The 16,828-nt window shown below is 38.2% G+C and overlaps 1 protein-coding gene across 1 annotated transcript in view; it reads left to right on the forward strand.

The window, feature by feature from the left end:
• The window catches only part of RNGTT (RNA guanylyltransferase and 5'-phosphatase), a 121,023-nt gene that overhangs the window by 40,822 nt on the left and 63,373 nt on the right, over positions 1-16,828 (forward strand). The window contains exons 9-10 of the mRNA XM_026666545.2: positions 2,021-2,156; positions 5,053-5,124. Coding sequence (XP_026522330.1) covers positions 2,021-2,156; positions 5,053-5,124 — 208 coding nt within the window. The remainder of the gene's footprint in view (positions 1-2,020; positions 2,157-5,052; positions 5,125-16,828) is intronic.

Raw genomic sequence — 16,828 nt, forward strand, 5'->3', positions numbered from 1 at the left:
AATGCAACATTTTAATGTAAGAATGGAAAGAATTTGGGTTTATGAAGATTTAATTTATACTAGAACTTAAGATAGTGCAAGGAAGCAGGGGTGGTTCTGAACATATGTTCAATACCAAAACGAAGAATATTCTTCTTCAACAAAGAAGAATATTGGGGTGCCAACAAAAATATCTCCTATGAATTCTGCATAGTTTCAGGAAGGGCATCCAGCCAGTAAATGCTCTGTTCCATCCAGTCGTCCCGACTCTACCTCAAATTAATGGATTACAGGATTGTAAAAAGGAGGTTTTTTTTAATGCTCATGGTAGGTTGAATCTCTGAAATGCCTAAATTTCTAAAAAAATAAGAGTTTTAGTTTTTTCTCAGTTTCAATTTGGAAATCACCAAACCTATAAAAAGACACATTATAGATTGATTTAGTAATGATTAAGGATGCTTAAATCACCTGGCTATAAAAGCAGTAAAATAACGTGATTGTAAAGTATATTAAATAAAATATCTTTAATGTTGAATGAATTCTAGAGTTTTCTACAGGTAGTTTTTAAAAGAGCTTCATGAACATTCATTATATAATTAAGGAATATTGCTCATCAAGTTACAAATGGGATATTTGAGTATACTGTATGTCTGTTAAGATGGTTTGCTATTGATTTTCTTGGCAAGTATTTACCGTATTTATCGGCGTATAACACGCACTTTTTCCCCCCTGAAAATAGGGGGCAAATGATGTATGCGTGTTATACGCCGATATATGTTAAGAAGCCTTCGGTGAATGCTGCTGGGATCGGGATCAAGGACACAAATGAAAGAAGGGGAGGGAGGAAGCAACCGAAGCCTGTCCTTCTCTCTGGGTCAGCTCTCTCAGTCGCTCTCTCGCTCCTCCACCAGCACAGGAAGAAACTGCTTCAAAGAGCGGGGGCTTTTCCTGTCGCCGCAGCTTCCCTGAAGCGCCCGTTTCTCCCCACCCCACCCCGTCCGCCCGCCCGCCCGCCCGCAGTGCTCCGTTCTGCCTGCCTGCCTGCCTTCGTTAATGGTTGAATCGGAACAGCTTCGGCTGAGTAAAAGAGGCGAATAGTTATTATTCTCAGCCGAAGCTGCTCCCAAACAACCAGAAACTAAGGCAGGCAGGCAGGCAGAATGGGACACTGTGGATTGAAGCGCGCGCGGGTGGGAGTGGGGGTGAAACGGGCGCTTCGGAATAGCTGCGGCGACAGGAAAAGCCCCCGCTTCTTTGAAGCAGTTTCTTCCTTGGATGGTGGAGCAGCGAGAGAGCGAAGCCTCCTTCTCTTCTCTCCCCCCGTCCTTGCAAAAATTTTCTGCTTGAAACCGGTCCCTGGTACAAAAAGGTTGGGGACCACTGATTTACCTTATAAGTGGTAATAATATTAATAAAAAAAAGTTCTGAGCTACCCTTATTTTGCTTCAAAGTTTTTATTTAGAAATTTAATTTTTTTTCCTGAAATTTCCCTCTTAAAATGAAGATGCGTGTTATACGCCTGTGCGTGTTATACGCCGATAAATCGGTAGCTCTAAAGTTCATGCTGTCTGCTATTCCTTTGATTCAAAATAATTCATGCATAGGTGCAAATAACTGGACACATTTGCTTTTCCACATTAAAGAGATTTGTTCCAATGATGTTATATAGGAAGCATACATATTTTTTAAAAATTTCATTTTGTTCCAGCCGTGAGAGATATAATTTTTAGCAAACTGTAGGTAGGTCTGTGCATAAAGATTTATACTGTAGCATTCATTGTTCTCGCTTGCTTAAAGAGTGTGCAATGTATAATTTTCAATTATGTATATCTGTTTTGTCTAATGTCATTTCAAATGTAATATGAAATTACATGAACAGATGATCCTAAAAACCAATGGTTCAAACTCAGCTTGAATTGAAAGTAGCAATTCTCCTTTCTTTTTGAAAAAAAGTTTGTTAAGAGGAACAAGATTCAATAACTATAAACATTGTGAAGGAAATAGGATTTTAATTGATATTACATTCTTTTCCCCCCCTTAGGTATATGATGTTAATTGATGGTAAGAATGAAGTTTATATGATTGACAGAGATAACTCTGTGTTTCATGTGTCTAATTTGGAGTTTCCGTTTCGTAAAGATCCACGGGTGCATTTAGAAAATACTCTTTTGGACGGGGTAAGAGGTTTTCTTTGCAGAATCATGCTTTCCTTAAACCCAGCATTGGATTTTGTATGATTACTATAATGGTAAAACGCAGATGCTACCCTTATAGGACAGACTCCTAGAGTTCACAAAATAAATTGCTATTTACCAAATATGTGTCATTGGGATTGGTTCCGAATATTCACACTATAATATTTTTTTATTGCTTTTATTCCCAAGTTCCAGAGTTGGACCTTATCAGAGAACCATTAAAAGTGAGAAATTTTAATAGAGATAGCTCCTTGTTATTGCTGGTATTATCATTCCACAGCTGAACAAATATGACTATTTTAACTTAAGATCGCAGTGATCTTTGGTGAAATAGCAAGTAAATGCGTCAATCAACACTGTTTTGTTTGAAAGAAATGTTATTAATTTTTTTACAAAAAACCTAAGTGCACAAACTAATAAGTTAAAGGAGAAAAGAAGGAAAAGACTTCTTTTATACAGTTTTTTTTTCTAATTATCAAAAATACAAAACCATAAGTGCATTCCCCCTCCCCTCCCCCTGCATTTCATGAGAAAAGTCTGCATGGGGTTACCAGTCAACTATCAATGTAGATGTTTTTTCTCTAATCAAAGAAGTTAATTCAGTCATCTCAGCATGTTCCATGCGGAATCTGATTTCAGTTGTATTTTAATCTTCAGAATCTTCTGAATTTGTGTGTGCATTTGTATCCAAAATGTTTTGGGTTTTTTACATTTGCACCAAAGATGATAAAATGTCCCTTCATGCACATATTTCTAGCCTATTTGAAGCAACTTTATAGATTCTAGAAAATTTGGCGACAAGCATCAGCAATACACCATATTATAAAAATCCTGTTACAAAGCAAGTTTTCTTTATGCTACGAATTGTGATAGATCATTAGTAGTGAAATGTGTCTGTCATGTTAATCACCAGTGAAAAGATTGAAATTGAAATTGGTCCTGGGCAAGAGATCCTACTATATTTATTTTACCATGGAACTACTATATTTATTTTACCATTTTAAAATGGAAATGCCTTGCTTTTAAGGCGACATGTATCTACAGATCATTTCTTGAGCGGATTTAATTCTTGAGTATTTTAAGCATGCTTGATCATTTGACCTATATTCTGCTCAGGGCAATTTACATGGGCATTTTCCTTCATTTTCCTTCACTTCATTACAGTAACAATGATGTTCATGGTGTTTGGTGGAGAAAAAAATGAATATATCTTTTAAAATCTTTAATCACCATCACTTTATATAATTTCACACTTGGGTTTATTTAAATTGACAGGCAGTAATGAGATCCCTTACCCAATCCTTAACTTTCAATACAACATTGTGTGATATCCTTTTCAGATTTGCTACCTTATCTTTTCCCAGAACCAATGACTTCAATGCAGCATGAGAGGTTTTTCTTTCAGAAGTAAGGTGTTTTTTTGTCTAAACCTAGAAGATTTAAAAAGAACAAATCAACAAATTAACAGACATTGAAAATAAATCAGAGGGCATATTAGCCGTTGCAGCACAAGTACAAGTCTCAACAGGAGTCATTGGCTCCTTAGGTTTAATATTGGCCTGAATAAAAGCTGTTTTTATTTGGTGCATTGAAAATCATATTCAAGGTCAGGAATAGTTCTCATAAAATACAAAGTGCTTGTTAAAGATAATCACTTTCTTCAGAATTCTTTATTGGCAATTCAAAGCATCCCCCGACCATCCCATAGTTATTTTTTGTTTCCTTAGCAACACAATAAGGATCACAGAAATCTTCATGGAAATTACTATTGTTCTCACCTATTGTTCTCTTTCAAAGTAACAGGCACACACAGATACAGTACTCAGAACTTGTTTACTGTAGTTGAAGTAAATAACAACAGACAGAAATGTAATTCAAATGCCTACCAGAGTGTTGCTTGAAAAGTGTCATTAGAGTCCAAAAAGGAATAGCCAAGTCCAAATACTTTCCAGGAGCCACAGAAAGCCAAATCAGGTAGTCAGCTGGTCAAGGGATCACAAACAAGCAGGAAGAAGAGTCATGAGCTGGGAAGCCAAATGGCTGTCTCCAACAAAGACTGCAAAGGAGCTATCTAAATCTGTCTGCAGACAGCTGTCTGCAATTACTCATGCCTCACTTTTTGCTTAATGAAGAGTCTCATCAAGGATTGTTGCTCTACTTAATTCAGTATGCATGTAACCTAGGACTTGGGGGGGTGGGCATAGTCACCTGTCTGCTGTAGTAGAACAGGACACGTCTGCGGCTTTTCAGCCTCAGTTAAACCCTGGCTTACTGTTTCTTGGGACTGACAATCTTGAAGCACAAGACAAAAGCAACATCATCAGATTCAAGGTCAGAGTCAGATTCTGCATCCTGGCTCATAATAGTTATTGCCTTTAGCAGAGTTATGTTGCAAATCCTGGGTTTGATTAATTTCATGTTAATGAAAGGTAGAATGTGCTATTCAGATGAATATGCAGCTGTAGCTTTGCCTCAGAATGACAATATCTTGTTATAATCTTTATGGATTCCCAGTTTCAGTTATTTTCTGCTAGGGGTTATGAACAGGAGTTATGAAAGGATCTGCTTTTCAAAAATTATTCTTAAAATGTTGATATTGTAAATTGTATCCTTGAAGATTAAAAAGAAATGATAAAATTCTAAGAAAGCTGCCACATCATTTTATTCCCACTCATCTCTTTCAGTTGCCTTCTTGATTTTGACAAAAGACAGAAATAAATCAAATCAACCATGTTGAAAATACAGTAAAAAAGAATGTTTTAGCTAAAAATCAGTTGTGGAAATCTGCATAAAATAATATTTAATTAAAATCAATAGTTGAACTGTTGCCAAAGTTGTTGAATGAATGTTAAAATACTGTTTTGCTTTTCTATTTAAGGAAATGATAATTGACAAGGTAAAAGGTCAAGTTGTTCCTCGGTACTTGATATATGACATAATAAAATTCAATGTGAGTATGTTATATTTTGATTTTTGTGCATTTGTAAGTTTTAGAAGGGAGGAATGTTTTTAATAAATATAGATTATAAATCAAAGGTGCCATTGGAAAGACCAGAAGAATGCACACAATCACATCAGTCAAATGATATAAAGTATACAATAGACTGCCATATTTGTGATAATATAAAATGCACTTTCAAATATGTTTACAGTGATTTGAGTGATAGAACTAATGTGAGTTCTAAAGTTAGTCCAACTTTTTCTAAAAGTTCTTGAAGAATTATGTTAAGACAAACTGATATTTATTTTTAAAGTGGGGAGATGTAGGAAACTGATGAACAAGAACTGCAGGTATAACTTCATTTTTAGATAGATTATTTAGAGTCGCCTGCTAAGTGGCTATAGAAATCAAATTAAGTAAGTAAGTTAAGTAAATTAATTTAGAGAACTTGTGAAGTACAATTAGCTTTTGCCTTATTGAAATGGGAAAACAGAAGATGCTCTGAATAAACTTCCAGTTATAGATTTATAACTTTATAAGCATGTCCAGAATAGAAGGAATGGCAAAACTTGTGTTATCTACCTAAAGTGGGGGGGGGTCCTGCCCGGCAGGGGGTTGGGGGGGGGGGGGGGGTGGGAGGCAAGCCGCTGGCGGGCGCCTGGCGGCGGGGGGCGGCGGGGCCTCTGGGGGGGGGGGGGGGGGGCGCCAGGCGGGCCGGGCGCCGCCGGGCGGGGCGCGCCCGTTCAGGCGGATTCGGCGAAGGAAGTTGTGGGAGGTGGTTGGGAGCAGGTGGGGGGGGGGGGGGGGGGGGGGGGAGGGGGAAAGGGGGGGGGGGGGGGGGGGGGGGGGGGGGGGGGGGGGCCACAGCGCGCGCGGTGGCCGCGCGCCTGCCCGGGCGCCCGGGGCGCCCCCGGGGGGGCGTGGGGGCGGGGGGGGGCGGGGGGGGGGGGGGGGGGCCCCGGCCCCGAGTGTGCCAATTAATGCTCTTTGTTCTATTTGTTTTGTTTTTCTTAATTTTGAGCCCATTGTTCTCTCTGCCTCTACTATTTTGTCAACACAGTATTCTGTTTTTAATTCAGTAAATTATTTTTATAACTTGTTTGCTTCTTTGCTGAAACAGTTTTTCTTATCAGAAAAGATTCGATGTTAGAGAATATTCACTCTTATTCAATAAGTCTATTAATAAGATGTTCTAGAAGTTGTTGGACTGAAGATGCAAAATATTATTTGATTCAATAAGCAAGCAAGGAAGATCTGTGCTGTAGGACACATTGTATTAGTAAGCAAAAGATAGTATATGTGATTGCAATCAGTAATGTTTGAGTCAAAATATTTTAGATTACATTGAATCAGTGGGAACCTCTAATGGGACTTTACTAGGCAGCATTGCGCTTCTGATTGAAGGAGAAGTTCAGCCTATATGTTATCAGCAGAAGCAAAAGCAGGACTTTATTGGAAAAGGGCCATTAACAGCTGCCAAGCTGTAAAGATTTGTTAAGTCAACAAACTGTCTTTATGCTAGATATAAAGGTTTAATTGCAAAAATAAAAGGTTAATATTTGATTTGGCAAAAAGTAACATAGGCAGAAAGCCAGTTTGTTCTAGAGATTTAAGGCACCAAACTAGAAACTGGGAGACTGAGTTGTAGCCATGCCTTTGAACACAAAGCCAGCAGTGTGACTTTGAACCAATCATTTGCTCTCAGCCCTAGGAAGCAGACAAGGGCAACCCACTGCTGAAAACATTGCCAAGAAAACTGCAGGGACCTATCCAGACTGTTACCAGGAGTCAATAATGACTTGAAGGTGTGCATGCATATGTGTGCACATGCACACACATTACAGAGCAATAGCACTTAGACTTATATACCACTTTACAGTGCTTTACAGCCCTCTCTAAGCAGTTTACAGAATCAGCATATTGCCCCAACAATCTTGGGTCCTCATTTTATCTACCTTGGAAGGATGGAAAGCTGAGTCAACCTTCAGCCTGTTGAGATTTGAACTGCCAAATTGCTGGCAGCCGGCAGCCAGCAGAAGTAGCCTGCAGTACTGCATTCTAACCACTGAACCACCACGGCTCTATGTCCTTAAGTAATGGGTATTAGTCCTATCTTCTTTTTCTTTGATATTTATACAAGGTGGAATTTTAAAACATAAGCTTTTCTCATTATGTCTAAACTTGGGGCAACTCTGGTTCATGTGTTTTATTTAGGAGGTCAGGTTAGTTGATTTATAGTGGCTTGAAAAATAAACCATTAGCTCAAGTGGAATTGCACCTAAATGACATGGATCTTCCCTCTTTATTTAAAGACAAAGAGATTTAAGATGCTAAGAAAGCAATAAGATAGGAAACTTTTAATGCAACCAGCAATAAAGTTGAGTCCAGGCTAATTATTATCCTGCTGTGTTATATTTGCAAAGAGGAAAATGCTCACAGTCTCTTCCTAATAATAGGCTACACTGTTTGCTACCCACATAAGACAGCTTATATGAATGGACCAAGCTGTCCTCCCCCTTGTTCTTCCTAGAAGATAAAAAGTACTATTGGTGATGACCTTTGGTTCTCTAACTGTCAACAGAAAGCAGCTTTCTCTTCCTAATAATGGAAAAATGAGATTAAAAGCTAGTCAAAACAATTGGTCCAAAGATTTTGGTGGTTGAGGAGTCAACTATTCTAGCAGTTCCTTTTTTTGATAAAAGTTTTATTTGGGTTTTCACAAAACATAATACAAATAAAATGTCTTTTTTTGGGTTATCACTTCTCCATACAGACACAAACTCAATTTCATATTCATCGTTGTGTTCTATTCCATATCTTAGTAATATTTTAACATTTTCTCGACTTTTCATTCCCTTAGTTTTCTCAACCTTGCTTTTAATTATCTCATTCCTTTCTAAATTCAATTATATATATCTTTTTCTAAGTTTCAATATCTTTCTAATCATTATATTTATACTTTTGTATGTCCTGTTTCAATTTCATATTTTCTTTCCTCATTAAACAAAATTTTCCCCTGTAGTTACTAATTGGAGTATGACACCTTTGTATCTTTTAATTTTTGTCCATTCAACTCTTATTTAAACTTCAATTTATGCCTTTACAATTATAACATTCAATATAACACATAACTTCCAGTCGAATTCTGCTTGGTACATTCTTAAAATACACACTGTTCTTAAAGAGAAAGTATATATATAACAATAATAAATAAAATACTTATTCTATTCCAATTCAACTCTATCATTAATGTTAGTTATAATCGTTAACATCTTTAACATTTCTTTTCAATGAGATATCATACTTATAATATTTCCATAATTTTTTCATATTTCTTTGATATTTCTCTTCACTTAAATTTTTATAACTCATTAATAATAATTAAAATGTTCCCATCCTTTTCTAATTTCATTCTCTCATTCTCTTTATTTCATTTATTTATTAACAAACATTCCATTACATTACAATGAGTATTTTATCTATCATTTTAATCACACTTGTTTTATATTTTCTAAGTTCATTTCTATTTCTAATATAACAATACTATCTTATGTATCCTTGCAGAATCCCTCTTTCAATTAAGATTTCACCCATTATCTCTATGTCTTCTAAATAGGCTTATACCTTTAATCCTTGTACATTTTCCCTGTTTCTCTATATCCTGTTTCTGTCCTTTATAAGTTTTCCTTTCCCTCTTCCCCCTCTTCTTCCTCCTCCCCTTTTGACCCCTTGTCTCTCTAATTCTAATTCTCACTTCTGTAATCCTCTCTTCTGTTTCTTCCTAATATTATAATTACTTTTCAAACTATTCTTTTTTTTTTTTTGGGTTGTTTTCTCAGATCTTAAATTTTTCACTCTCTTTCCCCCCCTTTCCTTTTTTTTCCCCACAGAGAATTACTTGGTCATTGAAGATGGCTTCTTCTTTGTCCCGCCCTTCTTGTTCTACAGGCATTTCTTGTTGTTTCTTATAGTTCAGGATCTCCATTTCTAAAAATTGAAATATGAAGCCAAAAAAACCTCTTCCTTCTTGTGCATCTTCTTTCTGTTTTTTAAGTTCCATTTTCAATTCTTCCAAGAGTGATACCATTTTAAAAACTTTTAAACAACCACCCAATTGATTTTAGTCCTTTAGATCCAATAACCAAAAATCCAAAAATAATCCAAGCTGTTTCTTCTTGCTTCTTTTTTCCATTTTCTGTTCCTGGGGTTCTATTATCTTGTTACAAAGTTTCAGTTGGAATGTATCTTTTAGGAATCTTGTTAAAGTTTCATTGTTAATTCCTTTTACTTTCAAGTGGTCTCCATTTTTCCAGATCCCACCCTTTTGTTTTTTCCGTTTCTCTCCTTTCCTTCTTTTAAAAATTTTTGAAAATCCAGAAGTCTTTATTATCCCTTTGACATTTTATTTTCAGCTTAAATGCCTGTTAATGTCAAAGTGGACTTTTGTCAGTTTCTTACTTGAATCTCTTAGTTGTTAATATGGGGAAGGACAGAAAAAAACAACCAAATCTTTTCCCTTCCCTCTCTCATTCGCCGCTTCAAAATCTTCTTTGGGAGTAATGTTATTCTTTATAGTTCAAATTCCAGGGTACCTTATGTTGTTGCTTTTTCAGTTCGACCCGGTCAGCTAAAACTTTCTTTTGATCTTCCTCCTGCACATTCTTTTCTGGTCGAGTTCTTCTCTGAGGTGGCCATTTTGACCACCGCTGCAACCACCTTTGGGAAAGGGAGTAATGGCCAGCTGGGGAGAAGAGATGCGGCTCTCCTCGACCCTGATGGCGGTCTCTCCCCTCTTCACCATCTCTATAGGGTGGCTTAGCCCTGAAACCAGCCGGCTCGGGGTGCTCCAGTGGCGAGCACGGATCGAAACCGCGCATGATCGTGAATTTCAGTCCGTCACCGAAGAAGCTCAAACCGGAAGTCCTACTTTTAACTTTAATTTCCTGAAGTTGTCAGGAAATTATATACTTTATTGAGCTACTAAAAATGTGAATGAATGCAAATGAAATCCTATATGAATGCATACTGTATAAAGAAATAAAATCCTACTTTAACATACATTGCATTTTTCAGGTGTCCAAATTTTAAACTACCATATTTGCCGGCGTATAAGACGACTGGGCGTATAAGACGAGCCCCCAACATTTCCACTCAAAATATAGAGTTTGTTATATACTCGCCGTATAAGACGACCCCCCCACTTGGAGGCATGTTTTTCAGGGCAAAAAAGTCATCTTATACGCCGGCAAATACGATAATGACATCTAGGAAGCAGACAAGAAGGAAGCAAGTGTTCCCGAGCAGTTTTTCTCAACCTCAGCAACTTTAAGGTGTCTGAACTTCAATTCCCAGCATGCAGGCTGGGGAATTCTGGGAGCTGAAGTCCAGACATCTTAATCTTGCTAAGGATGAGAAGCACTAAGATAGAAAAGGCGGGGAGAAGAAGATGATTCAGCCTGTGTGCTTTATGCAGAATATATGATATGCTGGGCAACAAGGAAAGGAAGGAGTGATTTAGTGGAAACAACAAGGAACTTGGAGAAGCCTTCTAGGATTATGGAAAGAATGTTAAAGTTTCCTTAGAATTGTAGCAACTCTATTTTCCAGTCTTCATAAGGCTTCCTAACGTTTAAGTCTTCATAACGTTTAAGAATCGCCGTTGAATTCAGAGCTTTTGCTGAAATTCACATGTAGTTCTACCTACTAAAAGGGCAATCAATGGCTGGAATATATTTGAATCCTCTGCATGTTAAGTGGGGTTTGGTATAATAGGGTTAACTATGATTTCTGTAGTAAAAGTTTCTGTGAGAGGCATTGCCAAAAGTATGGAAGTAGTGACTCTGTTACCATGCCAGTGAGTCATACAGCATGACTCACTCGACACAAAGCCACATACTGATTTCATTATAATATTCATATAATACTTATTGTTACAGTATGCCTATGCCACGACAACACTTGCGATAAATTGATCGAAAGTACCCGATATAACTCTGAATATACAGAGACTGCAAATGATAATAAACACAAGCCTGAAAACTACGAGTCTTGGATCAGCACTTTAATACAAACTTACTCGTCTTGCACCCATTTAAAACATGCACCGAAGACGCCCCTCCCAATGAGCAACGCTCCAAAGCGCCTCGGAGTTCAAGCTCTGCGGAATTCCGCTAAACGCTTTTCCTGTCAGGAACCGGTGCGAACTTGCGCGAAACCCACAGAGGCTTTAGAGACCGAACTTCGCGGTCTCACAAGTGGGCTTCCCCGGCTCAAGCGGGTCTCTTGCCTTAGCTCGACTGGCCGGGAAAGGAGCTACTGACCTGGCATTATGGCGGCAAGGCAGGAAGCGTCTTTGTCCCGCGGCTGGCGAGCCCTGCCTTCCGCGCTGCCTCGGGGCGTCTCTCGAGCCTTCCGAGAAGCTAGGAGGCCCCCGGCTGCGCGGCTCGGATTACAGGACGGCCTCGTCCTCGCGGCTTTCCTGCAAGCCTACCAGAAGCTGCGGAGGAGGAAGTGGGATAGGAGCCGCTGCCCGGCCAGCAAGTTTCTTTCCTCCCCGCTTGTCCTCCCAAGACCTGGCCTGGGGATTGGAAAAGCCGAGTCGAAACTCTCGCATTCCGCCTCGCGGCTGGCTCTGAAGCGTTGCTGTTTTGGATCTACAGAGAGAGAGAGAGAGAGAAACGGAATTCTGTTCCTTCTTTAAGCTTGTTTAAGGCTTGTTTAGGAGACAAACTATGTACCGTATTTGCCGGCGTATAAGACGAGCCCCCAACATTTCCACTCAAAATATAGAGTTTGTTATATACTCGCCGTATAAGACGACCCCCCCACTTGGAGGCATGTTTTTCAGGGCAAAAAAGTCATCTTATACGCCGGCAAATATGGTAATAATGAATGAAAGTTAAATAATCTTAGAAAAAGCATGGAACTAAAGTCCTGTTTAATGTTTAAAAGTAGCACCAAACCTTTGATTTAATTCTTTGAATATTTTGCTCAACATCTTCAATATCTTTAGTGTTTTCCAAGCGTTCATAACTAGCCTTTCTTGTGCCTTTTATAAGGTTGAGAGGCAAAGCAGACATACCATAAGCCTGGAGAAAAATGAAACAGCATTAACTGAACCAACATTTCTAAATGATCGCTGTAATTGGTACAAGTTCCTTAATATTCTGAGAGGAGAAATAAAATGTGCTGTTCAAAACGAGGACAGTTATTTTTTCTTAGGCATTGTCTAAGATTGGATTCTTCGATATTAAATAATGGGAATATATGTAATTTTCTTTACAGGAGGTCAGACAAATTAATATGGGCCATTCTGGCCTTACAGTCAAACTCTGAACAGATAATTTAGTCAGTATGTGATGAATTAATTTACCCCCTATTCATATAATTTCTACAATAGGTGTCAGAGAATTCAATTGCTTGCTTCAGCTTTAAAAAAAGCTTCAAAAATTTGAAACCCAAATTTGTTAATGAAGACACAGTTAAGTAAAGGCTTGTGAGGAAAAGAATTAGGATTTGGTTATTCTTCAAAAGTCATACTTTGAAACACACTGGAATACTACACAAGCAATCTTTACACAGTTGCTATAACATTTAAAAGTACTAAGGCTTTTATGTACAGTTGTATATCCAAGTCACTTAAGACAGATATATCATCACTCCATTATATATTACAAGCAAGGCCCTTAAAGTCAGCTCTAGGATATTGGTTTAAGTATTGTTAGGCTGCAGACTTGAGACTCACAATTTACATCACCTGAAATGAGATAGTTCCTTGTCAAATACAGTGATATTAACTACTCCTTCCTCTGATTGTGTGTGTGTGTGTGTGTGTGTGTGTGTGTTCAGGATTTCTGATCTGGGTTTTCTGCGTTGTATTCACTCTTTAACTCTTTATCTCTTTATTTTTCTGTACACATTATAGTACAGAGTGTTTGATTTTTGGCATTCATTCGTATAGCAAACAATTATCATGAATATTCAGAATGCTTTTAAAAGAATGTTCTTGGAATCTATAAAATTTTGACTTCTTTTTCTGAATTCTGTAATATTTTGGGCCAATGGCTTTTTATTTGTAGCAGATCAGAGCCACCTTGTGGTTTCTTTAGTATCTTGTGTTGTTTTCTCTTTTGTTTCCCTCCCTGCTTTCAGTCCACGTTTGCCATTTGAATGTTAAAAATACCAACTTAAAAATGGTCAGGTATTAAAAATTTGGAATACTTATATGAAAAGCTTTCCTGGAAACATTACCCTATTAAGACTAGGCTTTCTTTTCCCAGATCAGTCAGGGAGGCTATTAAGAATAGCAAAAGATGTAGAAAAAAAATAGGTAGGAGTTGCAGATAATTGCAGTCTATACAAAAAGGTGTGAATGCTTTTGAGAATGAGTTTATTTGGGAAGGGAGATTTGCCTAGTGACTTTTAGCTATGTCTCTAACATTTAAATAGGACATCTCTCATTTTCCTTTCATCCTTACTCCAGTTACCTTTCCCCTTTACCTACTTCCATCGTTTTGTTCCTTTATGTTTCTACCCCTTTCAGCTATCGTTCCTGTTGTCCATCTTCTTTCAGTATTTTTCCTATTTCATGCTTGAAAGAAGAAGGTGGGGAATGTGCCCATGTATGTATTTGAATGTTTCTATGTTGTAATAGAGAATTATGGTTTATTTAGAGGGGGCTCAATTTATTAATTTTTATTTTATTTTATTTTATTTTACAGGTATTAATCATATTTCAGAGGCACATAATTTAAATTAATAGTAATTAATTCAGCTTATTTTTATCCCAACCATGGAGCTTTTTGAAGATGTAGACTATACTAACAGAAACACACATGTACACAAAAATATGTCTTGTACATGTGTTCATTGGGGAGAGGAAGGACTGATTTTAGTTAAAGTTGGCAATCTAGTAGAAACCTAGGTTTTCACAGGACTTTTGTTATACTATGTTTCCTGGCCACATGTTCTGAGGGAAGGGCAGAGCTCATAAAATTGGGTTTGCCTTTGTTCTGGGGAAATATAGTAGATATCATTCTTTCCTGAATTGATAAGGTTTCTGTGCTGATGATTGACCAATGGTTCTGGCAGCTCTTTCTCAAACACAATTGCAACTTTGCCTGATGGTGGCATAATTGAGTTGCCTGTCTGCCAGCTTACATTGCTCCTGTCTGGTCTTTACACATATTTGGTCTACCCCATACAGTGTCCAGTTTGTGGTCTTATAACTACTGAGACTTTCCCACTAATAGAACTTTATTTTATTTCTTATGCTTCAGTATTATTTTGTTGCTAGTAAAGTATTACTAATTATTTCAAATGAACTGTGAAATTGAGCAAATACTTTAATGGAGAAGTGTTTAAAATTTTTGCGCCTCACATTTAAATTTAAGCTAAAATCTAATATGCTGCAAAAGTGATACACTCTAAAACCTCAATTTAATTGACTCCCCCCAGCACACTTGAGATGCAGCGTATCGAATTTCCATTTACATGAGGTGGATGAGATGAATTAATTTTTCTGTAATCTTATAACATCTGGCGTGATTGATGTTATTTATGCCATGATGTAAATGACCATGACAGTGTACTAGCATGTTGAATAGATAGCTTGAGAATAATGGATAGTCTCTTCACACATATTGTTCATTATTAGGAAATAGGTTACTATTACTTTGTTCTCTTAGACAAAACTTATCATGATAGTTTATAAATAATGATATAGAATTGAGTGTGATCTGATTTTTTAAATTTTATTTTGATATACAGATAACTTATACATGTAGCATTGGCACAAGATTTTCTCTTTTTTCAGTGGCTATATGAGAGATATTGACTTTCCCCTATATATCAATATAATGTACTATGAGTGTATGAGGTTTGGGTCAAGGAATTACTTTCTGTTCCTTAATCAGTTTGATCATAAAGTGGCTGGTCCACATAATGAACAACCAGTGACCTCTGGGACATATGTGACAGTCAGACATGAGGTAGTTGAAAATTGTCAGGAAATATATGAAACTTTAAGTCGATTTCAAAAGAAGAAACCCCTTTCCAACAAAGCCAAAAAAATAATGGCTGGTCCCACATAAATTCTGTGACTTGTTTACTCTGTATCATTATCCTACTGGTAAACCAAGGAAACACTAAATGTGGCTCTAAACTGCAAATAGGTGGCTTACTTTATCATGAATTGTTTGTTCAAATTTTCAGTAAAAGATTCTATCAGAATGATGTGGGAAGCTCCATTGTTAATTAAATTTATATGTTGCCCATTTCCCTGTTGCAGCAACTCTAGATGGCTTATAGGATGATAAAAATAAAATACAACACAATTAAAATTAAGAAGATTATCTAAAGACTAAAAGCCAAAAGACTGGTGACTTGGGGCTGGGGATCTTCTCTCTAGTCCACCTGCCATCTCCAGCATAGAACACCACTATTGGCAGAACCAGGTCTTAAGGCTCTTTCAGAAAGCCAGGAGTGTGTGGGCCGACCTCACCTCTGGAGAGAGAATATTCCAAAGGGTGAGGCCACAGAAGGAAAGGTTCTTTTCTCGGACTCCACCAACTGAAATTCATTGAAAGAAGGATCCAAAGTAGGCCTCTTCAGGGGTGGGATTCAGCCGGTTCGGGCTGGCTTGGGCGAATCAGATGTTAAATTTACATCTGGTTTGCCAAACCGGTAGTTGAACCGTCTGGCTGGCCCCACCCACCCCTCCCCTCCCAGCAGTCTCCACGCAGCCTGTTTTGGATGCAGGTAAGGGCAGTTGCGTGGAGGCTTTGGGAGGGCGGAAATTATGGAAATAAGGATGTGGACCTGTTTCTGGCTTCTGGAGGGCCCCCAGAGCCGGGCTTTTTGAATCCCACCCCTGGGCCTCTTCCACTGGAGTGAGTGGAATGAGCCATTCCCATTGGGGCGAGACAGCTCCTCAGATTATGCCATTTCTTTTGAATCATTTCTATCCATGTTTTTCTTTATACTCTGAAATTACACAGAAAAATTGTTGCAAAATCCATAGTGATTCCTCTTGAACAAGAGTTGTGCATCTAAAGGCTTAATAAATACATACAGAAATACATACATTTTCACCATTCCATGAATCCTCCTAGACTTATTTAAAACTCTAGTATCAAAATTGCTGCTTCCAGTTTTTTGGTAAAAGTTAAATATTTTGATTAGACTAGCCATTTTTACTTTTGAGTTATTTAAATATTCTCAAGTGCAGTCTATCTGGATCAGATTAGTTAACTTTCTGCTATATGGATGTGTGTGTATGTGTATAGCCAGCTTCTATATTTGAGTGAACATGGAAACGGAGGGGGGGGGGGAGAGAGAGAGCCACACACACACACACACACACACATGCACACACACACACACATGCACACACACACAGACACATACACAGAGACACACACATATACACAAATCCTTTCTTATACACCCGTGTTGGCAAACCTATGCCACGTGTGCCGGAAGTGGCATGCAGAGACATTTCCCTCGGCATGCAAGAGGTCACCCGGAAGAGCCCTACTGCGCATGCGTGTGCATGCCGCTGCCCGACAGTTGATTGTCGGGTAACTGGCGCGCATGTGCAGGGGCAGAGGGGGGATGCATGGGAGACATGCACGCATGCACAGGGATGTACTGCGCACAAGGGGTTCTCACGCAAGAGGGAAATTGTGCGCACATGAGCAGATGTGCAGTGTGC

This window comes from Notechis scutatus, chromosome 1, assembly GCF_049901735.1.
Source record: "Notechis scutatus isolate UNSWTSFEM ecotype Mainland chromosome 1, rNotScu1.2, whole genome shotgun sequence".
NCBI classification, from domain to species: Eukaryota; Metazoa; Chordata; class Lepidosauria; order Squamata; family Elapidae; genus Notechis; species Notechis scutatus.